This window comes from Ostrea edulis, chromosome 7 (assembly GCF_947568905.1).
Source record: "Ostrea edulis chromosome 7, xbOstEdul1.1, whole genome shotgun sequence".
NCBI classification, from domain to species: domain Eukaryota; kingdom Metazoa; phylum Mollusca; class Bivalvia; order Ostreida; family Ostreidae; genus Ostrea; species Ostrea edulis.
The window spans coordinates 43661048-43678429 of NC_079170.1; the positions used below are offsets into that span (position 1 = coordinate 43661048).

Below are 17382 nucleotides of genomic sequence, written 5' to 3' on the forward strand. Positions count from 1 at the left end.
GCAATACAAAATAGAGAGTTGGGCAAACACGGACCTCTGGACACACTACAGGTAGGATTACGTACATAGGAGTATATGAATAAATTCTGAAAAACAGTCAATTCGTGACCCTTCCCTTTACGCACCTAATTTTGGTCAAAAGTCCAGATTTGGCACTAAAAATGGCTGAGTAATTTGGCAAGTGTTTGACTTTGACATGCCCTTCGTTTAGGAAATCCTGGATCCGCCACTGAGTCCTGTATGTGTTTCTCCTAGCTTCCCCAACGGTCATACTGATCCCAACGTAAATTTTAATTCACGTATGAGTTTTATCTCATTCTATTTTTACCTCTTTTCTCGCAGAATATTTTCAAAATTCTGGGTCTATCCACTACATTCTCTCTCACTGGACGACAAGCTGTACTGTTTACCACCTTTGCGCATGCGTCTGAAGACCGAGAGGAAGAGATTCAATTGTTTTTGTATAGCCCATCAAAAAGTATTTATATCGCAGTAAAACGAGAATTTTCAACTTTAGATAACTGTTATTTTCGCAAAGTTAATTCATTCAACTATGTAACAAATTTTTTTAAAAGGTCAGGGGAAATTGTCATATCATGATTTTTGCGCAAAATGAGCTGTAGTTTCTTTTTAATTAGCTAAAAGAATATATATCTATAATACATGTGTATAGTACTATACAATGAAAATGAAACAGACAATAAAAACGAAATTATGTTCAATGAGACACAAATAAACAACCACAAATAAACTGTGTCAATACACAGGTTGGTTATGCACACAAACACTGCATTAATTAACATACAACTGTAATTAACATTGTGTTTAGATATGTAATTGACAGTTTTGCAGATGTAATTAACACTTTAATAGTTGTAATACACCGACACAGAGCTGTAATTAACACGGTGTTGGTAGATATAATCAACAGTGTTGGGATGTGTAATTAACACTGTGATTGTATATATTGGATTTTAATCACTTTTTGACTGGTACACCCCGCCACAAAGAGGTTGTCTTTGATGTCCACACATAAACCCCATGGAGTGTATAGATCACAGTGAATGTAACGGAGGAACTGTCCGTCCTGATTTAGGATGTGGATACGGTAATTTTTAATTTCTGATGTCAGGATGTGACTCTGGCTGTCTGTAGTGATGCCGACTGGACAAAATAATTCATTGATATTAGACGGATGACCATTGTATCTAAATCGAAGTTTTCCAGACTGATTGACCACCACTACTGCTCCAGCTTTCCAGTCAGACACACAGATATCCAGGTTCCTGTTCTCACTTATGTATTTATTGCTACTATAGCGCTCAGGTGAATAGAGAGGACGACCCTTATCATCAAACTGAATGGTTTGTGTCTCTGTGGAGCCAGAGTAACGAATAACTTTGGATTGTTTTCCATCATCGCTGTCCATGGTAACAAGGAGATCATCGGAGGAGGTAATGCAGACATTCCGAGGTCTCCATCCCTGTAGCGTGATCACGCTCTGTATCTGTTTATTTTTCACTAAGTTTACAGTTTTATTATAAGGGTCAGTATAAAGAACATCTCCGTCCCGTGTCACTGTTATGTCCCATGGCCAGTACCCTGACTTGGTTCGTATTGATGTCAGTAGTTTACCCTGAAGGTCGAGGAGCTTCATGCAGTTGTTATTCCCACATATCCAGACTTCATTTTCACTGAGACAGCTAACATTGCGTACTGGTGTTAGAACTTCATACCCAATGTCAATGGTGGCAGTAACTCGCGGTTCATCAAGCAGTGGGTTAACTGGAACAGGCGTAACAGCTTCTGGAGACTTTATTAGTTTGACTGGAAGAGATGATACAGCTTCTGGTGACTGCATTGGTTTGACCAGAGGAGACGATACAGCTTCTCGTGACTTCATTGGTTTGACTGGATGAGATGATACAGCTTCTGCTGACTTCATTGTGTAGTCATGTTCTTCTTTATTAATAGATAATGATGACAGACAACCAAACATTTCACGGAGCTGGTCTGTGTTTATTATCTGAGGAGAGAAACTTGGTAATGTAACTCGGACTTTATGAGGCAATTTTCTGAACTCGTTATTCCTAGATTCGTAGGTAGAGATTAGAGAGATATCATTGGATTCTAATAGTGCCTTCAGGTTTAGAATAATTTGTTTAAGTTCTGTAAAAACGTGTGTGATTTCATCTGTGCTTTTATCTAAGGCAGCCATATGTTTAGTTTCCATCTCCACAATGTAAGCTTTTCGTTGGTTGACAATGGTGGTGATCTCTCGGTGCCAGATTTCTCCTTGTTGGTCGGTAGCTGTTGTAAGTTTTCCGTAATTGATTTTTATCTCATTTTTTTCAGTCTGGACACCAGAGGCCATTTGTTCAAATAGAGGATAAATTCTGCACTCTAGTTCTTCCAAATCGTTTTGTATGACTTCTGTTTTAGAACTGACGTTTTTCAAAACATCGCATAAGATATGCCCTCTATGTTCATCTAAGACGCAGGTAGAACAGACAGGAACGTCACATTCCTCGCAGTAAAGTTCACAGTGTTTGTTAGCATGTTTCGGACATTCTGAGTAGTTAGGGTTAGAACTTTTCTCTTTGAACGGAATGACTCGGTGTTTTCTAGACGAATCCAAAAGGTGTTTTCCTACACAGTTAGTACAAATGTTTATATTACAAAGTTCGCAGTGGCTCTGTAAGGGGACAATTTGACAGGAGTCACACAGTAGGACATCCTGGGCACTGCGCCGGGGATGCAGCATTTCTGACGTCGGGTTCACATAAGTAGTTCACTGTCAATAACGAAATAACCATTAAATTTTCAGTGCTAGTTCTCATTTGTAGAATATGGATGTGAAATTAAATAAAAGTGTTACATGTAAAAGGTTAAAACAATCAATTTACACGTTAGAATTATGTTAGCGTTATCTTCTTTTCATAATAAATAACCATAAATTTGTTTCCATACTAGAAAGGTATAATGCAACCCCCTCTGAATTCTAAACTGCGAGCAATTATGACTATCTGTGACAACCAGCCTATCTTAAAAGCAGCGAACATTAAGTGGGAAGAAATGTCCTTTTTTTTCATCTGTTACAGTCGAAATATGAAAGTTGAAAATAACGAACAGTGATCAATCTCATAACTCCTATAAGCAATACAAAGTAGATAGTTGGGCAAACACGGACCCCTGGACACACCAGAGGTGGGATCAGGTGCCTAGGAGGAGTAAACATCCCCTGTCGACCGGTCACACCCGCCGTGAGCCCTATATTTGACGTCACAATGTAGTGGACGGATGCTACAATGTAACTCAGCTCGGATTGAAAAGATCTAAGCTTATCACCGAGCACGGGTGGGGACATTTTTCATTTTAAAATGTAACGCCTGAGTATTGTGAAATGAAAGCGCTTGCGTTGAAAATTGATTTTGTGGGTATCTTTCCTTTTCACTGAATGCATATTATATATATACAATAACAAAAATAATTTATACACATATAATCTAACGCAGTCTTGTTCATAATTATGAAAGCATTGCTTGTAAATGTACATATAAATAACTTTTTGCGATAGCAATAATGCATGGGAAGTAGAACAGCTTTCTTCGTAAATCGAGTTCCATATACACATACACCATTTACATCCCAAACCGTCATCCCATCCCAAATCGTCGCCTAGGCGATGATTTGGGACAATATTGCACTATCATTAGGGGAGACGTTTTGGGATGAACTATTATACATCCCAAATCGGTGTCCGTCCTAAATCATCGCCTGCTAATATTTCATTGACGTTTTTAGGATATATTACACAGTTATTTTATTGTACCCCTCTTATATGGGGGTAAATAACTTTCCCTTGATCTGTTTCTCTGTCTTTCCACACCGCACCTATATCTCTGGTTTTTATCGACCTATTGGACTGCAATTTGTATGTATACTAGTGGAAAAAATAAACTGCATTATTCAATATATGAAAAAAATAATAAAAAATAACAATGAACAAATTTTATTTTGTGTAATACTATTAAGAAACATTTCATAATTCATTAATGATAATGTCGAATAACGTCAATTTCAGCACACTCGAAAGACACTGGTATTCGAACTTGAATTAACAAAGTTAATAACGCGTGTGACCACCATTTGCATTCACGCATGCTTGACAACGGCGACTTATTGATCTCACTAAAGTGTTCAGAAATGCTTGAGGGATGTTGTTCCAGATGTTCGTTAAAGCCTGGCCTAAATCAGCCAATATCACTGGCTGATTTGGTAAACGGCGTAGACGTCGTTTCATTTCATCCCAGACGTGTTTGATCGGCGATAAATCGGGGGAAACAGCTGGCCAAGGCAAGACATCGACATTCTGTTCATGAAAAAAAGTCCCTGACTACACGTGAAGCATATGGCCTTGCGTTGTTTTGTTGTACGCAGTTGTGTTAAGTAGGGCCATAGAAATATGTCAGGAAAAAAGCATTATAAACAGATCAATTTTTGACAAATTCTGTACACAAAACCCTTATATAAAAAAGAATATGTATATATAATTAAGTGCATATTGACCTCCCATACATTTTTCACCAGACCGACAGTCTCTATATCAGCTGTATATCACGCGATCAAATATCAAGATAAAATCGTACCGTGTATGTATAAATGGTTCCATTGGCACGATATCCAGATATCAATGCAAGTTGAAGTTAATATAACTTCAAAACATATTAATTTCTTAATTTGAAAAGTGATGAGAACAAGTTTATCGTGACTTGTAACATGTCTAATTTTTGCATTCAATATACAAGATGCGGTGATTTTTGCATATACGAAGTTGAATTTAGCCTGAAAAAGATGTTTTCTGTTGAAGCCATCACTTGCTCCCCTAACTTTCCTTTTGCACTGAAGTTCACATGTCACATAAATCAAACATTTATCACTCAAAAACCTCGGGGTGTCGTGCCAATGATGAAATTTGTATGTACATATACCCTGTTTATGCAAATGAGTTCATTGTGAAAGTCACTATATATGTGAAGATTAGGGGCGATATCAAGATCACAATATAATATGGATATTACTTTAGCATGTATATTATATAAAGAAGAAATTGAAAATATTTCAATATCAAAGAGAATTAATATATCCCATTTGACAGAAACTTTTACACGATTGCGGTTTATTGTTTGACAGCGGTGGTAAATAACGAAAAAATATTTTCACATTTCCAACCGCAAAAGGAATGTAGATATGTACGTCATGACCTTCATCATGACGTATTTTTCATTGTGACGTCATATAAATGTGCCTGTGCGGTAAAGTACATTTTTTACAGCACTGGTACATTATGAGGAAAGCCTTAACTCAGCCGCGTAGAGTGATATGATTTTTTTGTCTTTGTATGAAAGGTATCACATGGGGCTGAATAATGTCGTCTCGATAGCGTACACCGGTGAGATTTCCATTGACAATTTGTAGAGGGGTCCTTCCACGTGCTGTTATTCCATCCCACACCATAACGTTACCTCCATCGAATTGTCGATGTTGCACAACACGACGATACAAACAGACATCTTAGTCTGATGTTGTGCTCGCGCAGACGACTTGAACTGATTGGTCGAAGTCCAGGAATGCTACGAGCAGTCAAACTTGCTGTCTGGAAACGATTTCGCGGGTGCACACGTCTAATGTGGTTGTCCTGTCGACGCGACGTCATACGAGGACGCCCAGAACGTGGTCTATCCCGAGTGTTACCAGATTGTTGGAAACGTCTCCATAATGACTGGATGGTGTTCCGATGAACTCAAAAGTGTCCTGCTACGATATTTTGTGTGCCATTCCAGCTTGAAGCATCCCAACAGCAAGATTACGTTGGTTTTCGAAGAGTTGTGGCATGACAGAGGGGTAAATTTTGTCAAAACTAAAATTCTTTCCTTAACGAATAGTTTTACAATTCTTACTCCAAACAGTATTGCCCAGTAAAACTCGTGCGTACGAACACTTCAATAAAGAACATGTATTCACTAACCATGAAAAGGTTCATGCATCTGAGTGGGGTGCTATCCGATATTATTTAAAAACATCACCTTTATCGATTGTTTAGATTTTATAAATACAAACAATAAATGTAGAAAAATTATACTAAATTTTATAATGCACAGTTTCTTTTTTCTGCTAGTAGATTACAAGTGGCCCTCTGACATACCTCCCCAAAAATGAGAATTCTGGAATGAGAGTATGCTTGTTTGTTCATTTACTTATTTAGAGAGAGCGAGGGAACATCGCAACGAGTTAAACAAAAAATATAGAGAAATAAAGTGGAAGGGTGGGTGTTTCTCGAGGTTTTCACGATTGTCCAAACGGTAGGAAAGTGTCTAAACGGCGATTAAAAGGCGTAATCTAACATAATCTGAGGTCATTAACACATCTGCGGTGTACAAGACCTAACAACCCTATGTTCAGCAGAATGACCCTATAACAAAAGGCAAAACGATTTATTGTCGGACACATCTCTCTCTCTCTCTCTCTCTCTCTCTCTTTCTTTCTTTCTCTCTAGGGGACTGGACGAAATAAAAATCATATAGAAAACAATGACACCACCATCACCACCACCACCAAATACAATTTTTTCAATAGAAACAAAACTACTACCAACCAAAACCACAATAACAAATACTGTGATCATAATAAATCTTTTTTAAAAAGTATACAACAGAACAAGTAGAAGACACGAATCATGCTTGTAAAGTTAATAGAACCTTTTGTGGTCATAGCTCGACCACAGAAAAAGAAGAAGAAGAAGAAAGGGGAGGAGATGAGAAAGAGTTAACAAACAGGGCCATTTTGTATGTAAATGATGCTTCCAAATAGTTACCGCAAGGGGGACGGCAATTCGGAGTGTGAAGTTATGCCCATATCGTCTCCGGCGACGATTTGGGACGGGCGACTATTTGGGGTGTTATATAAGAAACCCAAATCGTCGCTCATCCCAAATCGTCGTCCGCGACGATTTGGGATGGGCGACAATTTGGGGTGTAACACCGTTTTCTTGAAAGGTTACCCGTACAAACATGCTGTGATAAGTCTACGGGTCACATGCGTGGTTAAATTGAAATTGAAGAAGTTGATCTTACACAAATATTTTGCGCCTGAAGTGGAAGCTAAAAGGTGATTGAAATCAGGAACTGCAGTTTTCATGCGCCTATTACCCGCTCATTTTTCAGCGATAAGCTATATGGATTATTAAAATTGAACAAATAATTATGTTCTCCTTGGTTTTAGTCTGTTATACAGCTCAGACTTTCGTTTTGAATACGTTTTACCAAATGTTTAATATCATAATTCATTAATACGATGAGAGTAAAACTAAGTGGATTGAAAATCAACTTAGAAATTGGAATTTCAATCCAATGTTTCCAAGGGAGTCTGCGCCGAAAATTGTTCCCACCCGTGCGCGGCGATAAGCTTAGATCTTTTCAATCTGCGCTGAGTTAGCATCCGTTCATTGCACTGTGACTTCAAATGTTTTGACTATAACAGATGGACATCACGAATACTGTATATGTAAAACTTATACGGTACCAATTATGATGCACGAGATGCGCATTTCGACAAATAATGTATCTTCAGTGATGCTCAACCGAAATGTTTCAAATCCGAAATAACAATGAAGTTTTAGAGCTATTATAGCCAAAAACAGCGAGCCAAAAAAAGTGGAGTCAAATTCGTCTGAGGATAAGAGCTATGCATGAAGGAGATAATCCTTAATTTTGAAATGAATTTCTAAATTTTATAACAGCAATTAAATATACATCGGTATTTTCAAGCTAGTATTTCATTTCTTGACACTTAATGCTCGCCGATCTTATTATTTCTTTAATTCAAACACATACATTGTACATCTGTAACAGATTAAAAGAATTTACTCAAGATCATTCTTTTCTCGTTGTCAATGGTTATGAGTATATATTTTATAAAAATACATTTTACACTCTTACCTGGTAATTTTGATGGTCTTTACCATCATATTAGATACATCCCCCCTAAAATTCTGAAATTTAAGAATTTACGATAATGAATGTCAGCAAAAGTATCTTACCAATGTGTGTGATCATTCAAACAAATATATTATGCATTATAACGATTTGATGACACTGGAATGTGTATGTTATTTTGTCTTACCTCTAGTCTGATATTTCGATCTCGTGCTTCTAACATCTGTAAGTGGTGTGATCGATCCCGTGTACACACTATCTAGTATCATGTTACCTCCTGTTTAAATAAAATCGACCCAGCTCGTGATACAGTATTTGTACAGACAAATGTTATTATTTAGATAGCTCAAAACATTCATGTTTATAAAATCTCGTGTATATCATTTCAAATTTTATTCATTTCTTTTTCCTAGTTTAACCTTTAGTTAATAATAGAAATATAATAAACTTGTTTGACCATGATATATATAGAATGTACATGTATCTCTAAAATTAATGACCCGTCTGAAGAATACATGTTAGCCACGTTGAATCAGGGAGTTGGTGTTGACAATGATCATATTCCATTGCATGTTTTTGTACCAATTGAACCCCTGTATTTTAGGCAAATTTAGTTCAGGAAATACATGAACAACAGCAACCCACATCTTTGTAAAACTGTGTTAAGTGCCTGTGTATTTAGACGTGGTCGTTCTGCAAAGTTCTATTTCGTATATGTATATGTATATAGGGGTGTCAGTTGCCTATCTTGTTGCCAGCTTGTGAGATCTTTGTGACATTATGACAAGACATATTCAGGTTTGGTCTGCATAGCCTCCGTGCAGGTGGCGCCACTGCCGCACGGCTAATTAGGGCATAGTGATCGGATTTCAATAAGGCATGGACGCTCAGAATCGGAGTCCATCAAATACGACTACATAGCAGAAAATGTTACGCATCACCTTTAAGTAACGAAACATAGGGGTATTTAAAAGGGAGGTATTTATTTGACTTTTCTTCTTTATGTCATTATAGCTGTTGCATTCGAACCTACAAAAACAATTAATGCTCTTGGGAGCTTATAAATTACCGTTCTTTTGATATCCAATACATGTACATTTGTATATGGATGTCATGTTTCATTTATTGTCAGCGCTAATACATCGATGAGAAATTTCCACTAACACATTTCTTCGCTAAGAATAGCGAGTTCATCAGTTAAATTATTTATTGATATCTCAATACATGCTGCATGTACCTATCCTTTTATATTTTTGGATATAATTAATATACCTTGCTAAAGCTGATTGGTTGTTACACGTGTGGATGTGTCGGTAATTATGTACATGTGAATCCCCTCCACCCCATGAAAAAAATATATAGAACCAATGATTTATTCAAAATATGTGGATATTCCCGCAGACTAATCGTTCTGCATAGTCAGTTTCTACTTTATATAAGCTTTTGAGATTTTCACTTGAGAGATACTAATATATGAAAGTAATCGACGGAGAAATGGCATATTTTGAATAAATTATTGGTTCTGTATTTTTTTTATTCGATAGAGGGGGTCTATATACTCTTTGTACACTCAAGGTGCTTATGGTTAAAAATACAGCGGAAAAATAAAATACCGAAAATCGCGAAACGCGGTTGATTTAGAAGACTGCATGCTTGTTCCAACTTATGAATAAGTTATAAATGTTTACAGCGGAACAAGTGACAGTGTTTTGGGTTGTTTTTTATGTCTTGGGGTACTATTTATGTTCAAATTTGATAGATTGGGTCTAAAGGGTAAATTTAACTGGTTTGTAATAGGTAGTTCACCTGTGTTGGGTGACATTCAAGGTTTCAATGCCTTGCGTGCAACAGAAAAGTAGAGTCGAAAGTTGTTATGTTGTATGAAATATAAAAGCCTCGGTGCGTAGCGCATTGATGAAAAAGTTTTCCGTCCAATTTTTCGTGTAATACATGCATCAAATAAAGAATTATAAGTTTTATTTCTTATTATTTAATTGTGTTTTTAAATTCGAAAAATAAATAGTTTCTCTCATCAAAAAGCTTGAATAACGTTTTTGAAATGGCGCGTAGGAATACCTATATGTAACAATGAAAACAACAACAAAATTAGCTGTGCGTTCAGGTCAGGAGGAATTATTGTGCAGAATTTTAAAATGGGTATTATACGCCAAATTAAAGGTGCAATGGTTAAAGGTTGAATTAGATATAAAGGAAGAGAACAAGTGGTGACAGGATGTATGCTGCATTGCGTTTGAGAAGACGTTGAACACTGATTGTGTTGTAGGAACGGTGGAATACGACTCAGCTCCATTTCAATATCAAGTAAAAAGCTCAACACCTCTTCATCTAAATTGCCCACGTTGACTGAGCCCCATATAACGCAGTTCAATTTCATTAATATTTACCAGATCAAAATCGAACTCATAAAGCAAACGATACATACCGGGAACTCATGTTTACATTCTGTCTACTTCTAGTTCTACCAGTCAGTGTCCTACGTCATCAAGTTGATTATTCTGCCACGTCAGCTCTGAGCCCATGTGCATTGTTCCTTTAAATTGATTTGTATTTTATTCATATCTTTGGTTGTGTTTATTTTTGTTAGCATCAAACAATTTATACATTTTGTTTACAATGCTTTTGTGGAAATTCCTATTCTGCAAATAGCACTAACGAGGAAGACGCATTCCATACAAAAGTAGTCCTGCGTGCTTAGTGCAGATGAACGCCGGACGATTTTTTTTTTACTTAAGAAATGAAACTTATAATTCTTTGTTTGATGCATGTATCAAACGAAACATTGGAAAGAAAACTTTTTCATCAATGCGCTACGCATTTAATTATGTTTTTAAGATAGAAAAACAAATAATTTCTCCCATCAAAAGCTTGAATTAACGTTTTTGAAATGGCGCGTAGGAATACATATATGTAAGAATGAAAACAACAACAATGCGGCATGACTGTGCGTTCAGGTCAGGAACAGTTACTGTGCAGATTTTATAAATGGGTTATACGCCAAATTAAAGGTGCAATGTTTAAAAGCTGAATTGAATATGAAGGAAGATAACAACTGGTGACCGTATTTATGTTGCATTGTGTTGGAGGAGACGTTGAACACTGGTTGTGTTGTAGGAACGGTGGAATGCAACTCGGCTCCATTTCAATATAGAGTAAAAAGTTCAACACCTCTTCATCTAAAACGCACTCGTTGACTGAGCCCAATATAACGCAGTTCAATTTCATTAATATTTACCAGATCAGAAGTAGCCACTTACTCCGTCATGTTATCGATCTCGTAAAGCAGACGATTCATACCGGGAACTTGTGTAATCTGTCTACTTCTACCAGTAAGTGGTCTACGTCATCAAGTGGTCTACATCATCAAGTTAACTATTCTGTCACGTCATCGCCTATGTACAATGCATGTTGTTTCTTTAAATTAATTTGTATTTTAATTATATATTCAGTTGTACTTATTTTTGATAGCAATGAAAAATGCATTCGTTATATATAATATGCTTGTGTGGAAAATCCCTTTCTATATATAGCGCTACAGTTGGAACGGGAAAGGCGCATTCCAGAGAAAAGTAGTCCCGCGTGGTTAGTGCAGATGAACTCAGAACGAAATTTTGACAAAGAAATCAAACGAATTGTTTCAACCAATCAGCATCGTTGTTAAGTCATCACTTTAAAAGTCATTAAATGATTAAGAAATCAAACGAATTTTTCATCCAGTCAGCATCGTTGTTAAGTCATCACTTTAAAGTTATCAAATGACAATAGTATAAAACAAGTGTTTTCTTTAAACACATATGCCCCAAAACGTACCCATACTGATGACAGACTTTACATAATATATGTTTTATCAACACTATATATATGACTATGTTGCACCCGCCCAAGTGTCAGAACTCTGAGTTTGCGAATTTCACAATTTCGGTACACCCCTTTATATTCTCTCTCACTGAGTTCCTCCGAGTATAGAACAACTATATCCTAAGCATAGAGACGACAAACAACTCGTTTGTTTGTAATGTCCCTCACTGTAACCTTTCATTCTAACTACATGTATATAAAAATGTTCATCATTCCATCCGCATCTTTCGTCATTTGTTTTATGACCGTATTGATTGATTATATGTATTGTTTAACATCCCTCACAAGAAGCTCTCACTTACATGTATATAGACACGTCACCATTGTCGGTGAAAGGCTGCAAAATTTACGCCTATGCTCGGCGCTTACGGTCTTTGAGCAGGGTGGGAGCTTTACCGTGTCACACCTGATGTGACACGGGACCTCGGTTTTTGCGGTCTCATCCGAAAGATCATCCCATTTAGTCACCTTTTACGACAAACAAGGAGTACTGAGGACCTATATTAACAAGTATCTTCACTGGAATTATGATGCATATATTATGAAAATCAAAATGTACAATTTTGTCATTCAAATAGCTGAATCTGTAGAATTAAAACACCAATTTGAAATCTCATTATATTTCAAATCACTGGACTGATTACTGCATCAAACACTGGATCTTTGTTCTGCTGCATGAAAACAGCAGCATTATATTAATTACTTATTAACACTGCTGCTTTTCCCCGAATTCCAGTGACATTATATATTACTGCATTCGCTGGAACATTTCTATATCTGAATCATTCAGGTACAAAAACACTGTGTTTTGAAACTGCACATTCTAGATACACTCTGCTCGCCTTAATCAGTTTCATTATTCTTTAATGCAGAATTATTCTCAAACAACCGATTTTCAAAATCAAAATATTTGTAATAAACGGTGATTTTACAAATATTCTTTCTTTGTCTGAACCAGCTATTAAAAATGTTGATCTTTTTCAATTATATGACATCTTTGACGAATTCATGGTACTTTTGATCTGCATAATTCTACAATAAGGGTCAGTATATAGAGCCGATTCTCACTTAGAAACAACAGGAACCCGTCTGGCTTCAAATATCATCACATTAGTAATACATGACGTAAGTCGAAAGATTAATACAACACGTGGTATCAGCTAATTATTTTCACATGAGCAGTCAAAATCAAATACATTTATCCCGAGAGTCAGGAACCTAAAATCTAGAATTGCATGACGTCTTTGTTTTTTATTGCCGGCGAATCTAACATATGCAATACATTCTCATTAATAGACCAGTCATCGGAATTGAATATTTCACTGAAGTAATCTGCTTGCATATTTTCTGTTTTTGGAATCTTGAATTCTTAATTTCATAATGCAAATTTTACATATCTTGATAGCTAGTTCTTGTAAATCATGTTTCGTACTACCCACTCAAGAAATGTGAATCACAATCTCATTACCGATGTACATGTAAGTTTTCCTATTGATAAATTTGAAAACTTTCTGAAATAATTTTTACATATTTAAGCTCTCTCCATGTATAACTTATTTGGTGTTCGGGTTCTGAAAACATGGTATGTGCAATCTATAAAATATCGCCGTCAAGGAAACCTGCACTTGACGAATGCATTTACATAGAAGAAAAAAAAACCAACAACAAACAAAACCGGCCGATTCTCTCAAATCACCACATTTTGTAACATCTTTAAAAAATTTAACCAAAATTCTGATTCTGCTTTGAAATTACAAGGAATTTTAAAAATATGTATCCCACGTGACTCTCTAGCATACTGACATGCAATAATGTATTGGCATCAATATACATGTACCTACACTAGGGCGTAATGTTTCCACGACAAGAGAAGCAACTCATACAAAAAACCGTCTCGACAGCTGATTTACTGGAATAAAGAAACAATACTTAGCTCTGTATTTAGTGAAGTGATCCTTCAATCGAAAATGTTGCTTGATTATCCCGGGGAACATAAATATTATAAAGGTTTATGGCATAATATAATGGCATGCCATATCCTTTTTTATCCTTTCTTATCTTTTCGTTGGTAAGAAATATTTTATTCATAAAAAAAAGAAAAAGAAAAAAGGAAGAATAAACATTACATGAATAGGATTGAACAGCTGGCACAATGCCTACATAAATGTCCTGCCATACCCTGAGCGTGTGTTGAAAATGTTCGTCGACGGAATATTATGCATCTGTGATTGCAGTTCTTAAAATGCTGAGAAAGGTCACCGCAGCTAGTTTTTGCTGTATCATATATAAACATAAGGCAAATTAAAGTATGAAAATTGTCATTTATTCAAATGACGAACTAGATAACAAACTACTAACAAGGGGATCAGACTCACAAACAATCCACTGAAAATGTTACTGAAATGGAGAAAGAAAATAAACAATGACAAAATAATTCAATATGTCTGATACCCCAAATTTATCAATAAAAGTCTACATCAACTACAATAAAAAACAACTTTACAAAGACGCAGCAAAAAGATGGCACATAAAAAAAAAATGGCCGACAGATGAGATCAACGGATCACATCCCGTGCGTCCGAAGACTATGCAGGCCAACTCATGTTTTTTATTCGATTTCTGACGACCAATCCCTGTGTTAATCGAAATCGATGAACTGGGGCATTATCGTCATACGGAAAAGGTAACTTCCCTTAGAAAATGACGCACAATAACTGCCCAAAGGTTTGTATCTGATATGTTAATTTATATTGCTGAATGTATATTCCCCTCAACTTGATATCATGTTCTGACTCCGATAAAACACAAGCACCCTGAAACCATAACGCTGAACTTTCGGCCATCTTCTCGCGGTACTAAATCGGGTATCCAAACCTTCCCGGCTTTCTTCCACACATAAACACGGTTGTTTTCACTCACACATATCTGAGATTCGTCACTAAAATCCATTTAGACCACTGATTTGTACGCCCCACCACCTATCCTCTCAACACCATGACAACCGTTTCTTTCTGTTGACACTTTTACTATGGGATATCGGAACTTTAAAAATTTGGAACTCTTCAGAAAAAGAATTTACGAAAATGATGTGTCATTTGGGCAACTCTTATACATATAAATTAGTGGTGCTAAAAAGGACGAATCATTTCTCAGACAAAAATATTACCCGATTTAAAGATTATTTTTTTCAGAATGTTGCTAGCAAATACCCTAGTACCAAAATATAAGTTATTAATCTAAATTCCTGATGTTTGGTAGTAGAAACAAAACAAATCATTCACAATACCGTTTATTTCCTCCACCGCAAGATTTTCTGGAGTCATCATAACAACCGACCGCTAACAAATGATACAAATTTTTGGTGTATAAAAATCAATCGCAATTTATGCACCAATCTCCAGATCGACACGTACAATAGTGAAAATGCAAGCTTGGACCAATGAATTGTGCCCCCCCCCCCCCTCTTTTTTTTTTTTTACTGCAGAACTACTTAATTTTATTGCTACATGTAACGAAGAATGTTCATAGGTCTGATGGCAAATTGTTTTTCTCTCCGTTTGCTCCTCATCCCACAATTTAACCGACCGAAGTTGAATGAAATTTTCCAGACATGAATTATAAAGGACTGCATCCAGATTCGGTGAAGGCGTCAGTCCAAATATTCATCAGGGGATTATTTTGCCCCTCCTAAGGTATACATTTGTATTATCGAATGCCGGAATGAACGAAATTATCTTGCCCAAAATTGATGCTAAATTTTTGGCTATGTTTAGATAGAATAACATTCTTTCCTTCAATGCATTTGTGATCTTACTCTATCGTACCTGTGTAACACCTTCCTGTAAATTTCAGATAAATTTAAGACAAAAGTCGATTTTTCATTGTACGACACAAACTCTGCAGTGTTGATTATATGAATGTATTTTTCTTTTGTTGCATACGTCCATCCACCATGAAAGGCGAATATAACGAACAGTGATCAATCTCAACTACCACAATCAATACAAAATAGAGAGTTGGGCAAACACGGATCCCTGGATATACCAGAGGTGGGAGCAGATGTGTAGGAGGAGTAAGCATCCCCTGTCAATCGACCACATCCATCGTGATCGCTATATCTTGATCAGGTAAACGAAGTTATACGTAGTCAAAATCAGTGTGCCAAGAACGACCTGACAATCGGTGTGTAACACGTCAGACAGCATTTGACCCAATGATAGGTTGTATTGGAAAACAAGATCATTATAACGACCATAGAATTTGCAAAATGTTGACTTTAAACGAGACTGTTGAAACTCCTGCACCATCAAGTTGGTTGTCAGTAGCCAGCCTCGATTTAAAAACTGACCATACGTAGAACAAGCTCTTGCGAATCAGTTGAAATATACACTGTAAACACCATATGCAGGTGATCATAGAATATTGCTACATAAATATGGAAAGTTGAAGATAGAGAAGCTGAAATCGTCCCGTTTATCATAAAGTTGAGTTATTAGTTTGCCGTTAATATTTATTTCCAATAAGACATCTAAGTATGAAACAGAATTGGATGATTCTGTGGTGTCTTTTATTTCGAGTTCACTGGGATATATCGAATCGACATATGGATGAAAATCGCCATACATGATTGTTAATAAATAAAACGTCGTCATTAATACATCTATGAAATTTGTTCTCCCAAAAATCTGAATGACGTGATCATTCGAAAATTCAAACTCATCTTGTATGTCTCACTTACCTTGATTAACTTGACTACTGTACCGTTTGCTGGTTTGCCTCGTAGTCGTAATTAAAATGACAGCTGGCGGCCGTTTCACTAAACGATCGTAGATCGTAAACATAGACTTAAACCATTTCACTAAAAGTTACGACTTGCGATTTATGATCAATATTGATCTCAACTCCACTCGTGAGTGGTCTAGGGCTATCGAACAAGTGCTCCTACATGCACGTAAATGAGCAGTATGGCCGCTATGCTGGCCCTGTCTGAGATCATTTTATGGTAGCATTTACTTGACTGAGTTTGTTATACTTTGTAGGAAGAAAACAATCACAATGACTTGCAGTCTGCTTTTGCACAAGAATACTGTACATTCAAAGTCCGAATCTTAAATTAATTAGAGTTATCTTTCTTTGTTACGCACACCTACAGAAATGCCAGTCTCACAGGGGCTAAGCCCGTTTTGGGCCCGAACTCTGTGATGCCATAAATATAGTGAATATAGATTTATGGTATCACAGAGTTTGGGCTCAAAACAGGCTTAGCCCTTGTGACCAGTCTGTCGAAATAAATGTATTGACAATAAATTCATCACTTTACTCTCATATTTCCACTATCATTTTTTTAAAGTGAGGATGGGGTAGTCAATATATCAAGCTTTGTCAGAAAAGTAATCGGGGAGGGGGAATATGTTGCTATATGTGCCTGCATCACCATTAGTTTACATGTATTAGGCAGAATTGAAATTTAGTTTTTGAAGTAACAGTTGATTTAAATCCGAAACGTTGCATG

General features: G+C 36.4%; 1 protein-coding gene across 2 annotated transcripts; it reads right to left on the reverse strand.

The window, feature by feature from the left end:
* Positions 1–613: 613 nt before the first annotated feature.
* LOC125655014 (tripartite motif-containing protein 2-like) lies at positions 614–8242 on the reverse strand. Of its 2 annotated transcripts, none has more exons than XM_048885127.2 (3): positions 8182–8242; positions 7998–8050; positions 614–2794 (listed from the first exon to the last, which is right to left on the reverse strand). In XM_048885127.2, exon 3 carries the CDS (start codon positions 2762–2764, stop codon positions 947–949), a length of 1818 nt encoding a protein of 605 aa, XP_048741084.2. In that variant the 5' UTR covers positions 2765–2794; positions 7998–8050; positions 8182–8242; the 3' UTR covers positions 614–946. The 2 variants fall into 2 exon arrangements, 1 of the variants encoding a protein (XP_048741084.2); XR_007362551.2 differs by lacking the exon at positions 614–2794 and adding an exon at positions 4045–4372.
* Positions 8243–17382: the final 9140 nt, after the last annotated feature.